The sequence below is a fragment of the Ctenocephalides felis genome, unplaced genomic scaffold (assembly GCF_003426905.1).
Source record: "Ctenocephalides felis isolate EL2017-DRISC unplaced genomic scaffold, ASM342690v1 CF-g0.4_SCAFFOLD_01492, whole genome shotgun sequence".
NCBI classification, from domain to species: domain Eukaryota; kingdom Metazoa; phylum Arthropoda; class Insecta; order Siphonaptera; family Pulicidae; genus Ctenocephalides; species Ctenocephalides felis.
This window is the reverse complement of record NW_020537646.1, coordinates 5,857,886-5,874,749: the sequence shown is the minus strand read 5'-3', so window position 1 is coordinate 5,874,749 and position 16,864 is coordinate 5,857,886. Positions and strand designations below refer to the sequence as shown.

The 16,864-nt window shown below is 28.6% G+C and overlaps 4 protein-coding genes across 5 annotated transcripts in view; 3 read left to right on the top strand and 1 right to left on the bottom strand.

Moving 5' to 3' along the window:
• Nucleotides 1-649: 649 nt before the first annotated feature.
• Nucleotides 650-3,567, top strand: LOC113369891 (acetyl-CoA acetyltransferase B, mitochondrial). Of its 2 annotated transcripts, XM_026610500.1 has the most exons (5): nucleotides 650-970; nucleotides 1,114-1,305; nucleotides 1,455-1,641; nucleotides 1,721-2,552; nucleotides 3,238-3,567. In XM_026610500.1, the coding sequence occupies exons 1-5, from the start codon at nucleotides 944-946 to the stop codon at nucleotides 3,512-3,514; spliced, it is 1,515 nt and encodes a 504-aa protein (XP_026466285.1). In that variant the 5' UTR covers nucleotides 650-943; the 3' UTR covers nucleotides 3,515-3,567. The 2 variants fall into 2 exon arrangements, with proteins under 2 accessions (XP_026466285.1, XP_026466286.1); XM_026610501.1 differs by lacking the exon at nucleotides 3,238-3,567 and having other exon boundaries at nucleotides 1,721-2,770.
• A 475-nt stretch (nucleotides 3,568-4,042) lies between these two features.
• Nucleotides 4,043-7,082, top strand: LOC113370348 (Bardet-Biedl syndrome 1 protein-like). Its single transcript, XM_026611015.1, has 13 exons — nucleotides 4,043-4,201; nucleotides 4,448-4,541; nucleotides 4,609-4,724; nucleotides 4,785-4,901; nucleotides 4,993-5,166; nucleotides 5,239-5,327; nucleotides 5,405-5,558; nucleotides 5,701-5,860; nucleotides 5,931-5,999; nucleotides 6,093-6,254; nucleotides 6,310-6,443; nucleotides 6,680-6,814; nucleotides 6,891-7,082. The coding sequence occupies exons 1-13, from the start codon at nucleotides 4,043-4,045 to the stop codon at nucleotides 7,080-7,082; spliced, it is 1,755 nt and encodes a 584-aa protein (XP_026466800.1).
• Nucleotides 7,083-11,480: 4,398 nt separating this feature from the next.
• The window catches only part of LOC113369980, a 31,698-nt gene continuing 26,314 nt past the window's right edge, over nucleotides 11,481-16,864 (top strand). Inside the window, exon 1 of the mRNA XM_026610615.1 lies at nucleotides 11,481-11,655. Coding sequence (XP_026466400.1) covers nucleotides 11,619-11,655 — 37 coding nt within the window. The 5' untranslated portion in view covers nucleotides 11,481-11,618. The remainder of the gene's footprint in view (nucleotides 11,656-16,864) is intronic.
• On the bottom strand, nucleotides 13,620-16,758 carry LOC113369981 (phospholipase A1-like). The gene is made up of 8 exons (XM_026610616.1): nucleotides 16,668-16,758; nucleotides 16,006-16,174; nucleotides 15,408-15,556; nucleotides 14,942-15,199; nucleotides 14,725-14,832; nucleotides 14,415-14,495; nucleotides 13,929-14,091; nucleotides 13,620-13,787 (listed from the first exon to the last, which is right to left on the bottom strand). Exons 1-8 carry the CDS (start codon nucleotides 16,714-16,716, stop codon nucleotides 13,712-13,714), a joined length of 1,053 nt encoding a protein of 350 aa, XP_026466401.1. The 5' UTR covers nucleotides 16,717-16,758; the 3' UTR covers nucleotides 13,620-13,711.

The following is a 16,864-nucleotide window of genomic DNA, read 5'->3' as shown; positions in this document are numbered from 1 at the left end:
AAAAATTAAATATAAAGTTCTTAAACTAATGTGTTTTTGTTATTATTATCAACTTCAATTGCCAAATATATAACTGAATCATAAAGTTTTTAAACAACCTGCAATGAAACTCATTAATAACAAATGAAGATGATATCTACAAGCATCTACAACTCACAAATAACTATAAATGGATTTTAAAAGATGATTCAATAATTAAGTTCATTACTAAATATAAGATATTTATCAAAGTTTGTCAAAAATATTTTGTATATACTTTCTTGAATATCCACAGTGATAAGGCTGGATTTGTGCTGCCTGGTAGATTTTTTCTTGAAAAAGTGATATTACTCCTATTATTTGTATTTGTATGAAAGTGCTTTATATTATTTTAATGATTATAAGTAATAGTATGTATGGAATATTATATAATTGTGTATATCGATATAATTGTTGTCCTCAATCAAAAATATTTTTATTTTTGTTGTATTACAACTGAAAAGGCGCTTCATATGACAAAGTTTTTGCCGTTTGAATTTCGCGCTCTAAATTATACTAATGATTTATGCTTATTTATCTATGGCTGGGCGAATAAAAGTTTCCATGTTCAGTGATACCAAACATTTTATATTATATTTTTAACTACTAATTTAATATACATTCTCTAAATATGTTCTTATATATTAAATACGTAAATATCTCCTAACTCAGGAGCAGGAGTTCTTTAAGCATAAAATGGCTTACTCATAAATGTTTTCTTATTCCAATGAGCCAAAAGTGTTTATTCGTAAGATAGTTACTTTACTGATTGAGAACTTTTGGTCACGTGTTTCAAAATTTACATTTAAATGACATTAATGTTTTGTAAGGTCAATTAGCGGTCAGTTATAGTGAAAACAGTTGGATTTGAGTTACTGCAGCGATTTTTATATTAATTTTCTGAATAAATATAATCTCATTGAAAATGTTTTCTAAACTTGCTCATCCTAAGGTAAATATTGACATAATTTTTACTAATGCTTAACTAACATAAATACATTATCAAATGACCGCAGGGTTATGTATTGTTCTTTATTAGAATTAAAGTATCTTTATTAAAATTTAATATAAATATATTATTGCACATTATTATAGGTTGCTTTGCAATACATTCGCAATGCTAGTACTAAGCCGCAGTTGAACGAAGTTTTTATCGTTTCTGCGACTAGGACTCCAATTGGATCTTTCAGAGGAACGTTGTCATCTTTATCGGCTACACAACTAGGAGCTGTTGCCATTGAAAGTGCAGTTGAAAGAGCCGGTGTTGCTAAAGAAGATATTAAAGAAGTAAGTTAAGGAACACATGGATAATTCAACAGCCTCAAATGTAAAATAAATTACATCAAAGTTCTTTACTTATTTTATAATGGTATTCAAATATGTTCATTATCTATTAGGCGCAGTTTGTATTTCTAGTATCAATTTGATTTTTTTAGGTTTATATGGGAAATGTTTGTTCTGCAGGTTTGGGTCAAGCACCTGCAAGACAAGCAACAATTTTTGCTGGTTTACCACAATCAACAATATGCACAACTGTGAATAAAGTATGTTCCTCTGGAATGAAGTCAATCATGTTGGCTTCGCAAGGTTTAATGTGTGGGCATCAAACTGTTGCTATTGCTGGTAATTATAATAGTTAATATATATATCATAAGTAGTTCATTAGTAGCTATTTTATTTGTTTATATCTTATGCATTTTAGGTGGTATGGAATCTATGTCGAATGTTCCTTACTATATGAATAGAGGTGATACCCCTTATGGCGGTGTGAAAATGCAGGATGGTATTGTGTCTGATGGACTTACTGATGTTTATAATAAATTTCACATGGGAAACTGTGCTGAGAATACAGCAAAGAAATTAGGTATTGATCGCAAAGCTCAAGACGAATATGCAATTCAAAGTTATAAACGTAGTGCAGCGGCTTGGGATGCTAAAGTTTTTGATGCTGAAATAGTTCCTGTTAAAGTTCCTCAAAGGAAGGGAAAACCAGACCTGGTAGTAGCAACTGATGAGGAATATAAAAGAGTCAACTTCGACAAATTTGGAAATTTAGCTACAGTTTTTCAAAAAGAAGGTGGCACTGTTACAGCAGGTAATGCTTCAACTTTAAATGATGGTGCTGCTGCCATGGTTTTAATGACTGAGGATGAATTGAAACGTTTAAATGTCAAGCCTCTAGCAAAGATTGTTGGTTTTCAAGATGCTGAAACCGATCCAATTGATTTTCCAATTGCACCTGCTTTAGCCATTCGAAAGTTATTGGAAAGATTTGGTGTAAACAAAAATGATGTTGCACTCTGGGAGATCAATGAAGCTTTCAGTGTAGTAGTATTAGCTAACCAGAAAATGTTAGATGTCGATCCAGCAAAAGTCAATGTACATGGAGGTGCTGTTAGTTTAGGACATCCAATTGGAATGTCTGGTAATAGAATTGCAGTTCATTTAGTACACAATTTGAAACCTGGTCAATTTGGAGTTGCCGGAATTTGTAATGGTGGAGGTGGCGCATCAACTATTCTGTTGCAAAAATTGTAAATATTTTCATTAAATTTACAGATGTGTGCAATAAATCATTAATTACTTATTTAAAATATCTACTCGTAAAATATTGAAGCAAACAAAACATATTTTACACTTATAGTATAACTTTGTAAGTGTAATCTAATAATGCTTAATTAATCTTTGAGATAAATAATATTTTATCTTGAAGTAAAGATTTCTGTAAAAATTCAGTGATAAATTTAATAATTTGATAATGCCAAGCTCTGCCAATCTAGTTTTTATACATGTTGAAATTTTTGTTATAAGATTTTATATAAGATATAAGATGTAAATAAATTGTTATGAGTAGTTTTTTTTGTTGTGATTTCCAATCATTCTCATCTTCATCATATTAAAATTGAACCATCTTTATCATTACAATTTAAATTTAAATAACTTTTGGTCATAATACTAAAAAAATCAAACTGTTTGTTTTATCCCTGCATTTTTTCACAGTTTGAGTTAGAAAATTTATGTTTTATATATCAGATTTTTAGACTTTGTGTGATTGAATCTATTTACTAAACTTAATAAAATCGCCTTTGCAATTACTGTGTCCTAAGATTGATGTTTTATTTTAATTTCTTTCTATAAAAATAATTATTTTTCATTAAACTTCTCCTGTATTATCCTAAACTAATAGTATCAAATTAATATTATACGTTATTATTGCAGAAATCATTCGCCAATATCCCGGCCACCAACATTAACATTGTACACCAGACATCCTTGTCCAATGTGCGATGACCTCAAGTACGAACTGGAAGAATATTTTAAAGGACGATACAATTTGGTAGAAGTCGATATCGCCCACAAAGAAAATTTGAGGTGGTTGCGATTATATCGATACGAAATTCCAGTCCTGTTTCTGGAAGGCCAATATTTATGCAAACACCGATTGGATAAGGATCAATTGGAAAAAAGGCTACGAGAGTTAGAGAATTTAGAGTAATAAATTTATTGAGTTTATAATGCTGGATGAGATAAGACTGATTAATTAATTTTAAATATTACAAATTTGTAGTGGTCAACATAAATAAATAAACATAAATAGTGATCAATCAAAATAGTATATATATATAATAAAATATATTTTATTACGAACAGCGCGGAAAAATCGATTGTGGGTGTGGGTGTTTTGTTGTCAAACAAAGTCGTGCCATGGAGACGCTGGCAAATAATTAAGGTATATCAGAAAATGTGTAAACATATAATACCATGTTTGATGGTAATTCTATAATTTTAATTATATATAATATAAATGTATCTGTTGTGTTAAATCTACAAGTATGAACAACACAAGTACAAAAACTTTATAATCATGCATGTAAGTTTGAAATAACCACGAGAGAAAAGGTTTAATTAATATATTTGGTATCATTAAAACAAATTATAAAATACTCTAAATATTGGTTCGGTTCTGGTGCTGGTGCTAGTACAATTCTAGTGCTCTTGTTAAATAATAAAACAAAAGTTCAGTATGTCATCCAGTTGGTTGGAAGTCCCAAGGGATGAAAGATCAAGTCTGCACTCACCTGCATCCTGCATGGTTCTTGCAGATCTTATAGGAGATGGTGACAATAAATTGGTGGCTGCTCACGTTGACTCTTATATTGGAACCAGCAAAGTCAAACTTAGAGTAAGTGGGGAAAAAATGATCAAATAAGCTTATGTTTTATTAAACACTTGTCTTATTAAAAATGCAAATCAATTTTATAAAATTTCTGTATTAGTACTAAAAATTAATTTTTTTAGTTATTTTTCTTTTAATATATACTACATAATCTTGCATGGAATGTACTGTATAATCTTGTATAGTTTCGAAACTGTTCAATAATACTTAAATTTTTTTATTTATGTTTTTTAAATAAATTATTTTTTATAGGCATTTAAAGGCCGCACTCAAATTCAAGAAACTGTTTTACCAGGAATTCCTTCTGCTATAGTAAAATTACATTTAGAAGATTCTGATGCCGAAGGTAATTATTTACAAGAATACTTAAAGAAATTTATTTATTTTTTCTTGAATTATATTTGTATTTGCAGCTATAGCAGTATCTTGTGGATGTGACATCCTATTATATCGCAATTTCAAACCTTACTTTAAGTTTACCTTACCTCCTTTGGAGGTTTTACCTTTGGAAATTGAAATATGGCGAAAAGTGAGTATTACACAACTTTATTTATCATTCTGAAATATATTTTTATTTATTTATATACAGTTTGAAGCTGGTGAATCCGATGTTTTCGCATTTTTGGAATCATTAAGAGAAGTTCCATTTTCTGAATTAACTATTAGAACTCAGAATTTACTGGCACTGTCCGAGGAAAACAGACCGGTTCGTAATTTCATGGACAATGTTTCATAGTTTAGTGATCGCAATAAATATCAATTTAGTGAAGTAGTTATTTTAATTATTACTTCATTAGGATTTTATAGCAAAGCATCTTCAGGAAGACTCTGTACGTCGTAGCGCGGTTATGTGTATGGCCCCCTTGAGCAGAAATGCTGCAAAAGAACGTGCTGCTGATTGCCTGAGTCTGGTCACTCAGCACGGGGAACTTATGATACTCGATTCACAAGCGTTCACTATAATACACCAAGTTAAAATAAAAAAAATTAATTTTAATACTATTGAAATAATTTAATAATATTGAAAACCGTTGTTTTTTTAGGCTCGTATAAGTTCTTCAAAATATACTCCTACTTTGATGTCGATGATAGGATCTTACGATGTGGAATATCGGTGCTTGGTAGCTTGCAGGTATACAGAAAAATATAATATATATATGTATATATATATATATATATATATATATATATAAATTATTTACAAACCAGGGAGAAGACGGTCTGTGTTTTGCGCAAAGGCTGGTTAGAAGGCCGCACTCTCATTCGTCTTGATGTGCCAATTGTTGGTTTAGAAATTAATGCACAAGATCAATCTGCAATACTTGTATTAATGGATAAAACAATATCTTGTTATTCTAGAAAGGTAATAAAAATAATAGAAAATTAATCTAATTCTAAAATCATTCCAAGTGGGTTTTCTTTATTGTTTTTAAATCAATATTTTTCATGATTTCGTAAATTTAAAATACTATCTCTTTAGGAACCTTTAATCTTTTTTTGTGCAGGGTAGACGCATGTGGACGGTCACGTTGCCGGCTGCTCCTACTGCTTTCTGCCAAGCTGTCCTCCCTCATTTGGGAATGTCTTTGGCAATTGTTTCTATGCTAGGAGGTGAAATTCATTGCTATAAAGGCAGGCATTTGGTGGACATATTTAACATTACAGGTTGGAATTTAATTAATTGCCTTTTATTGCATGCTTGGAGCTATTTTAATTTGATTAAATTTTATTGCAGATACCGTATCGGCTGTTACTTTTGGAAGTCTCGGTCAGGAGGAACATGTACTCATAATTTCCACAAATGGTAAAATATTCTATATCATCAAAAATTATGATTCAGTTATAAATAGTATTGATAAATAATTTTTATATTACAATACAATAAAATAATTTACAGATGGCTCTTTGATCATGAAAATTTTAAAAAGAACAGCTAGATTTGCTGTCACAAAATCAGCGTCAATGGAATCCATAAATTCTCAGGCACCTCCACTTCAGCTGCCAAAGAAAACTAAGCTTTTTGTAGAACATAGCATCAGAGAAAGAGAACAAGCAATAGGTGAGTTTTGTAAACAAAGTATGACAACAATAATCATTTAAATTTTTGTTTTTAGAAATGCATCAGATTTTCCAACAAGAACTTTGGCGAATGCGTCTTAATGTAGCTCGAACCACTGTTGATACTTTGCAGTCAGCAGACACTTCTGTTGCTCTAGCCAATGCTGCTCCAGTCAAACTTGCAGCTCAGGTAGATAATAGATACATTTCGAATTTAATTAATACATATTTAACATATTTTGAATTTTATAACAAGCTCGTATCAATCTTGCATTAGAGCAATGAAAGATCTAGGACATAAATATGCAAACGATACCATTTTTTTGCTATTTATTTATTAAATATTTAAAAGTAATTTTATCATTTACTACAATAATCTAAGTAATATCAACAGGTTTGCTGAATTTTATATATTATAATTTTCAGGTTCTTGGTTTAGGACCCACTTTTCGCCTGGCACTCCAATTGGAAAACATGTCTCAACTGACAAGAATCACTGATTTATTTATTCTCATACATTGCGATCATAATTTGTACATAGCTAAGGATTCTTATATGAAGGTTTGTTTAAAAACAATTTTATCATCAAAGTTCTTAGTTAGAAAATCTGTTTAAAAGTAATATTTCTTTTATCCAGATTCCTCTTCTTGTGCCTGGTGTGAACTATCATTTGGAAACCCATATTCGTGCTGTACAACCAGATAATCCAGAACAACTTTCGGAGGAATATGATGATAATTCTTACAGTATCAGAGTAATTGTTCTGCGTGAAGGACATTGTGCTCCTCTTATTGCTGCTATTGTTCAAATGCCACCAGCAGAAGTGTAAGTATTATAAATTCTTTTATTTCGTATATATTTTTAAAATTTAAATTTTTGAATGAACTTGAACTTTAATATTTGAAATACAACACATTGCTACTTACTTATCCTCGTATCAACATTGTTAGCTTTTTTGCAATATCAGTATTATTAACTTCTCGTAGGGTAAGTTATAGTAATCGCAAAAAAATCGAAAATGAAAATTTTTATATATCTCTACGTTTCAAAGGTTTCTGAACATTTTGGCATACCTTAGAAAAAATTGATGTATGTGTGTGTGTTCGGACGATTTTGGGAACACCGATCAATCGATTTGAATAATTCAAAGAACATTCGATTCGTATTGATAAGGAGACGTGCTGATTAGTTTTTGGCGAAGGCAGGTCTAGCCGTTCCGAAGATACGGGGCAAAAAGTACCAAAAACGGTAATTCAGTTTTTAAGAAAACTAAGCGCCCAATTTTAATAATTCAACAAACATATTTTACTTGTATTTACAAGACGAAGAATTTATTAAAATTTTAGGAAGGCAGGTCCAGCGGTAATGGACTATCAATAAAAATAAGTTTAAAAAACGTCATTTGGCGGTCAAAAATGTTCATTGGACATATGTACATCAAATTATCAGATATTTTATAGAGATTTTAATAATGTGTACATATTTTGAGTAAATTTTTTTGAGTTTCGTACCAAGATTTTTGATTACAGTATAGGAAGTTCCCGCATTTGCTGTAAGGCACGATGCCATGCACCCCATTAGTATTATATAAATAGTCTGAACATAAAAAGAGTGGTTGACCACTGGGTTGCCCTTTCGAGAGAAAATTCTAGATGATGTACGATGGCAAACACAGCTCATAGAACACATAGTTCTGATAGCTGTTGAAAAATATACATCTATATATCATATAAGCACAATGGTAGTCGTATTGATAAGAATCAGAGGGTATCCGTCCGGTGTTTTATCCTGTGTATCAAATTTGCAATATCGTCCATATGAATATATTGTCCGCACGCACCGCTGATGCCGCAACGGGCAACAAAACGTACATCTCGCCGTTAACAAGCAGACCGTGTCCACTTAACTTTTTAATACTCGAGAACGTATTAGGTGATTTATTTTTACCGTCTCAGGTATTACATGCTTATTACGGTGTAGCACACCAGGTAAGAGATAATAAGTTGGTCATGTTATAAAACCAAACGAGCTATTTTGAATTGATCGACTACGTTGAAGTCATATTTCTAAAATTAATTTTTCAGACGATAGACACATGAGTAAGGTCAGTCAATATATCTAACATCTGCAGGATGTCGTTTTTAGGAAAGAAATTGCCATGAAATGTTCAACTTTTAAACTATTTATATATAAGGGGGCGTCCATTAATCACGTGAGCGAGATTTTAAAAAAAATTGCACCCACCCCCTCCCCCTTGGTGATACATGGTGAAATTCAAAATTAATCCCCACCCCCACCAAACATCACGTGTATTTTTAGTTACGTGATAAAACTGTAAGATTTTTTTTTTTTTTGAAAATGTTTTTTTTTTAAAAAAGAAATAGTTAAAAAATAATTACACGTGATATCTTACTATACCCCACCCTATCCCGCATGGTATTTCGTGATTTTTTGTCAAACCCCCCCTCCCTCTAAAAACCTCACGTAATTTAGGCCCCCTAAAGAGCTCATTTTCAAAAATTTCTGTTCCTGACTATTATATCATCATATTTATTTATCCTAATTTCAAATTTATTCTTCTCTTCTTCAGTGAACCAGATTTCACGTGAGGGTTGATTAAATACCTTGTTAGCACCATATAATCTATATTCTTTCATTTTTTTTTAGATTTTTTTTATTTTACCTAGTGTTGTGTCTATGAATTTTTTTATTTACGGCTATTGCTGTATACGTTTTCATTCTCTTATGATTAATTATATGTGTTAATTTGCTCTTTTCTAGATTTTTCTTAATAATTTTTTAAAAAACACCATAATTCAAAAATTAAGTTAATAATAATCTATTAATTATAATGATATAATTTTTTCACTTTTAATTTTACTTTTTATTTAAGTAACTTTTGAAAACATAACAATTGAAAAATTAAGTGATTAAAAATATAATAATCTATTAATTACAATAATATAATTTTTTTTTCTTTTCTAACTTCTGCACCTATACCATTATAACATCAGCAAATTGGTAGTAAGTAGTTTATCTAAATCGAATGCCAATCCAGTGATTAGATTCCCGGTTATAAATAATATAATAATAATTAATTAATAATTTACAAGTGATTCTACAAATGTTTTGAATAAGATTTTTACCTAACTTTATTATAATTTTCTAAAAAAACGCAATTGAAATCTGATATCTAACTCCCACTAGTTGTTTTCGATAGAACGTCGCAATAATGACGGCACTTGCAGTCTCGTGCCTCTAATAACAATAATAAAATTGTAGTGAATCAGCCAGGTGCACCTATTATATTTTTCATGTGCATAGGGGAGAATTGGATCCTTCGTACTACTTATAGAATATATAAAAATATATTCAGCAATTATCATTAAGATCGGGTTACAGATGAGTAAATTGTGTGAATGATTTTAATGCGTTTAAAAACGATAATGCTCTTTGTTTTGGTATTTCAAACAAACTAGCTTATACGCACATAAAATTTAATTTTTGTCATAAAACGGAGCGTTCCCATCTTATCAATAGATTTCCATCACAGACAATGTCCAAGTTTGACTAAGAATACGTAACTGTATCATCACACATTTTGTAGTGTTGTACTTTGACAGTGAAAATGATGATGTAAATATAAGCAAAATATAGTTTAGTGTTTATAATTTTGCGTATATGCATTTTTTTTTATTTATTTTACATGGCTGTGGATCTTGCGATCATTACGCCAATTATAATTTTACATATATTGCGTGTGATATAAGATAATAGATATCTTTGAAAATTTGAATAAAATTAAACGGCCATAAGTTTGTTAAAAATACCATGGATAAATATCTTTGAAAATTTGGATAATATAAAACGACCAAAACTTTGTTAAAAAAGACATGGATATATTTTTGAAAATTTGAATAATATAAAACGGCCAAAACTTTGTTAAAAAATACCATAATAGGATCTTTGAAAATTTGAATAATATAAAATGGCAAAAACTTTGTTAAAAATACCATAATAGGATCTTTGAAAATTTGAATAATATAAAATGGCAAAAACTTTGTTAAAAAAAATCTGTGGATAGATATCTTTAAATATTTCATAAATACAAAACCGCAAAAACTTTGTTAATTTTTTTTTTTCAATTTGAAAATTTGCCTTATTTGACTTAAATACATACATTGATTTTTACATAAAGATACAAATTGTATACACCTATTCTGGGAATATCATTATACTATCATATAATATAATATTGTTTGCATATATATATTTGTTTCAATTAACTCATATAAGTATGAAAAGAGCTCTTAAAACATACTATGTTCTTACAACTAGTTAACAAAAGATAATAAAAATATATATTTACGATTCAAAAAAAAAAAAAAAAAACTAAATAACAATGTACAAACTTAGTATATAAAAAATTTATAAAATTTGTTCAGTTATATTTGCTATGGTCGTATTTTCATGTGTTCTACAATTAGATTGAAAATTTGTTAAAAAACTTTGTTAAAAAAATCCGTGGATAGATAGATATCTTTGAAAATTTGAAAAAAATAAAACGGCCAAACCTTTGTTAAAAAGTCTATGGATCTTTGTTAAAAATTCCATATCTTTGAAAATTTGAATGATATAAAATGTGTAAAATGTTTGCATGGGAAAAACAACGATTTTACCGAAAAAGAACAAAAAAAGTGCACATTTTATTTAATTTTTATATTTTTTTAAAAAGGTGGTGAATGAATAATTTAATTCAATTATTATATATTACTTTTAATTTAAATCAATTTTTTTGTTAAAAATATTCACTTTTTCCAATGCCCTCCAAACAATTTTTTTACTGTGGTCTACCAACCCACACTCTGGTTGGCACACGCGGTCCTTCTCAATTTTGATTTTAAGCACTTCTTGCATCAGACGTTTTTCTTAAGGAATTCCACTTAATTATAAGTCCACAATTTTTTTTTATTTCCATTTTCCCCTAAGATGTACAAACGTACGATACCTACTCATTCTATATACGGAATCGTGCGGCCGCTCATCGGATTCATCGTCCGTGACACGTGCGTTATGCACCCGTGCGTTTCCGGTTCGTTTAGCAGCACCGACAGGAAACATATAGGCACCGCACCAGGACGGTCGGCACCATATTGTTCCTACTGCCGTATGTCTTCTTGAAACCGCACATTTCATCCATACTCTGTTAGTCATTACCCATAGAACGAATCGCATTGTGAATGAATCTATTTTCTTGGTTAGTTTGTGATTGTGACACCGAATTTCCAGTTTTGTGTTTGTTTTATTTTCAGTTATTTCTAAACTGTTGGTGAACAGTTGTGCAATTATTGGAACGTGTTTGAAGATGTTGAAGAAAATACGAGCCATCAAGCTGTTCAAAGGTAATGGAAATAATATTTAAATATGTTGTGTTGATGATAATGATGATAATTTAATAAACGTTACGTTGAAAATTGAAAAATGTTTAATTTAATTGAAAATTTTATTTTATTTGACTTGCGATTTTTCGACCATCTAACCAGTTACATTACATATATTTATCAACTTCATGGATTCATTAATTAATCTCATTATTTGCGAATAATTTTGTATATTTCATCATTATCACTGAATACTTGCAAATTTATTAGGAATAACAATACCTTTTTCTGAATTTTTTTGTACATTATTTGCATTTGTATGTCATAGATTTAGCATTCCCCAAAAACATGGCCTATTGTTTTTCTGTTCATTTACCACATATGATTTTGTGATCCAAGGATGATATCGGCTGTAGCTAATTAAATTTATATGCGAATTATTTGTTTATTCCATTAGTTATAAATCAAATATTCATTTTATTGTTTTTATAAAAAACGACAGTAATAACAAGTATCTGCATTTAATTTTTGTTACATCAAGTGAAATATTAATAAAAATTTGACCACGTCGTTATAATCTAACTTAAAAATCTGGCTGGCGGCAAATTTATTAATGTAATACATTTTAACACTTTGGGGGCGGCTGTCCACCTCAGTGGACAAACAAACTCTGTCTATTTTATAAACAAAAGCTATTTTATAAACAAATACTCAGTTTGCATCGAAAAGTTGAATAAATTACATATAGCAGTGATAAACAGTGTTCTATTTTGAAAATAATTTGAAGTTATTTGAAATCGGTTATGTAGTTGAAATCGGTGCCGTCCCGTAAGTGTTAATAATGTATTAAATACAAATAATATTTTAGATAGTGCCTTGTACTAAAAATTCTCAGTATCCATACCGCTTATATAACTACAAAAATTGATTATAAACATTTGTACAATAGCAAAAATGGACATCGAAATCGTGCATATGTGTCCAATTACTTTTCGATAAAATGAATAGAATATCGCAATCGATTTTATTTTTAATAAGATAACATAAGCACGCAATTTTTCTGTTTACTACACCGTTAGTATCATGATACATTTGCTACTTTAATATTTCATGTATATATAAATGAATAAAAAAATTGCAGAATTGTGATAATATTTTTATCATTACGTAAATAATTTGTAATTTATTCTGCATAAATATTTTCCATCCTAATCATTTTTGGTTATGGAATATCTTTACTAATTATAAGCACACTTACTGCTATTATGATTTTGATTGTGTAATATTGTTTTATTTTCACTTCTATTTCTATATATATTTATTCAATTTGAATACTGAATAATCATATAGGTTTTTTTAAAAAAAACATTTAATTCATTTTATTATTTCATGATTTATGTTTTGATTAATTGGGTAGCAGATTTATATAACTAATGCTAAAAGTCACTGTCGTAAGATTGTTTTTGTTTGAATTCATAATTAATATTATAATAATAGAATTATTGTGTATCTTAAACTTACATAATTCACTTTAATCATACTATTGATTTCATATCAAAATGGGTTAAGAATTTTTAAAGTAATTATCAGATGCATAATTATTGTATTTATGCTACATTACCATTATAATGGATACAAGGTGATACAGTGGCGATATTTATTTGTTTTTTAAATTATTATTATTATGTTTTTTAAATTATTATTATGCAGATATTGATTATCAGGGTGGAGCAGCTGGTAAAATTTCTATAATAAAATTTTATAAGTAAATACTTAAGTAGTGGGTACCTGTATATTCTATACTTATATAATTCGATGGGGCTATAACTGAATATATTTTTTATTATTATTGAGATTTGAATATTTTTCATAATTTTGCATAAGTGAATTTAATCAATGATGATTAACGATTTGCACTTTCCTATATGCCAAGGATAAAATATTATAAAAAATTATTGTTATTTTTTATATACTTAATATTTTATTTGTAATATTTATTTACATACGTATACAATTGCAAACATTTTATTTTCAAGTAATAAAAATATAATGTTTGTCTTTTAAAGTTCGATCATTTTCATAAAGTGACTCCAGCATCTCCTAAAGCAAATGGGTATTCGGCTTTTGTTTTTAGGTAGAACAATCCGTGTTTTCTGAAAATAATAATCATTTTCATTTTAATTGAAAACAAAATGATCGTAATCGAATGATGTTAATTCGCAAATTTTTAACAATATTTTTCAGAATATTTTTTATGGATTTATTTTTGTGTTAATTATTAAATTTTAACTTACACTGGCTTATAGTGTTTTCCTCCCATTAAGAACCAATTGCTGCTTTGAGGACACTTATTGTTGCTCAGTTGTTCCATGGAAGAACATAATTTAGACCTGAATGATTGCGATCTTTCGATAGATTCTGCAAAATATTTATAGGCCCTTGCATGGGCACATGATCCTGAAATAAAAATTAAAATCAATTTCTGCAACTTGAGTAAAATATTATTTTTTGATGTCTCACCAAATTCATAAAAAAATATAAACTCATAGAATATTATTAGAACTTGTACACGCACTGATAATTTATGAATAATTACTTTAATGTTATGTATAAAAAATTACATAACTACATAATTTTTATTTCAACAAAGATATAAAGATTATCATTTTTGAAAGATAATAATAAATTCAAAATGAAAAACTTACTTTTTCCGATTTTATCTTATTTTCATTTTTTGTATTAAATAAAAAACAGGAAACATAAAATTATATAATCATTACCTGAAATATCTGTGCCACATCCAGGTTGAGCATATCCTAAGTTAGGGTAGAAGTCAGCATGACCTAAAGGATCCCAGAAACCTAAAAAAACAATATTATTATATACAACTTTATTTTGTGAAAATATTGTGCTAATCCTCTTGCTGAATATAAGTTTTGTATATACATTTTTATAGATGACTTTTGTAGTATTATGTAACAATTCTAATGGTGATTGATAAGATAATTAAATTTTGGTATTTGGCAAAATATTATAAATTTTTACATAAATATGCGCTAAAAATTATTTTATTATATAAAAAGTCCTTACCTAATTTTCCACCATTTGTGTGGATAATTTCAACGTACTCAGCGTCATTTTTGCTCAATCTTCCTTCAGGATCTTTGATGGAATATAAAGGTAAAGCTGGATCCAGACCTGTAGACAAATAACATAATCATCATAAAAAAATTAATGATAAAAATCTGAAATTTTGCTCTAAAGTATATCACTTGTAATTGTTTGTACGTAAATTTTATCTTCTTACCTACAATTTGGGCAACCTTGTTTCCGGTGATTTTCTTGACCGTTTTTCCGGCAAATCCTGAGACGTGGGAGCCTAAACTGTGTCCAACCAATCGCACATTTTTCAGGGAAACATTAAAGTTTTTCTTAAGTAAACTAATGAATTTTCCTAAATGTTTCCCAGTTGTGGCAGCGTGACCTCTGGCAGCCAGGTAATTGTAGGAGGCTCCATATTCCCAATCAACCACTATCACGTTCACATCTTCGGTATCTAGGTAGGCTAGATAAGGGATTATAATAATCACATTAGTTTAGTTGATTGTTGTTAAGTATTTCATTCATTTATCCAACGGTAACATTAACACTTAGGAAAACATATATTTACACAGACAATTTTTATTTCCTAATGGCAACATTTTTGAATTTTTTAACTTCGTAAGGTTGATTAACTAAGTTAATTATTAGTAATTTATTAGTATAATACTCACCTTTTCGTATCAGTTCATTGACAGGACTACTCAATTTATTTTTCCATCCATGAGAAATGAAGAAAGTATGCTTTGCAGGATCAAAATTTGATTTCTTGACTGTTGATAAATCTTTTGGAACTAATAGTTGCGGCTTCTTGGGGTTTTTCCTAAAATGGGGTTCAATTTAATTTCCAAACATTTATATTATTTCCTTAATAGCAATCAAGATACTAAATACTTTATAAGCTAAATTGTAAACTAGAAAAAATAGTATACCTATTTCACTCCATAGTGAGGAGAAGACTAATATTAATTTAGAAGCCTACAAAATGTTAGAGGCTTGGAAAAACAAACAATAAATCATTATAGAAAATATTATTTGATAAAAGATAACTTTATCAGTGACGGTGGTGGATTACAAGTAATTTTAATAAATTATCATAAATCATTGTTTAGTACTTACGTTTATTTACATCTACGTATGTATTTACATAGACGCAGTTTCATGAAATTATTTACAAAAATTTTGCAATTGTTTATATACATACATATATATGTATATATATATATATATATATATATATGTATTATACTATTTTTTTGAATTTTTAAATACCTTGTGTAAAGTTGAAAATGAACATGTTTGTTTGGATCAAATTTTATGAGAGGTTCATATTCGTTCGGATTTGCCCTGAGATGAATCAGATGTAGTTTTCCATCTCCATCGGGAAATAACATGGACTCTTTATTATTTATGTCATCTTCGTTAAAAGAAATAGGATTTCCTAAAAAAAATAATAAATTAAGTCATATTCTTTCGGAAAAATATTTGCTTTAGTGTATTCATATATACAAGAAAATTACAAAAAGAGTGTTTCTTAAAAAAAAATGCCAATTATTGCTATCTAATACTAGATTAAAGATATGGTATTGAATAGAAAGCAAATTATAAGAATTATATTATTTATTCATTTTTACGTATTCTTTATTTTATATCTTTATTTATTATCACACTAGTAATATGATAAAGAAATTTTTTAATTAATTTTTAAAAATATAATTATATTTATTTAATTATTGATATTACGTGCTCCTAATATTTTGCAGCATCCACAAGCATCAATATTTACATCAACTTTTTCTCGTTAGTATGAATCAGAATTCCCCCAAAAATGTATATATTTTTTTAAATTACTACGTATATATAACACTTCACGTATTAATAATAAATAGACTATTTAATTAATAAAAAGTCATTTTATTAAAACATTTTACTACCTTGAATGCCGATGACAAAAGCCAAAAGAAGGACTCCGGCCAAATGCATTCTGCTTTAAATCGTTGTCAACTATATAAACTGTTAATTAGTTACTGTTCACTATGCAAATAACGTTTTGCATGCTTATTTATAACAAAAAGACAAATAGATAACGTTTGAAGAGCACTTCAAATAATAATAGTTATATTTTTCTGAG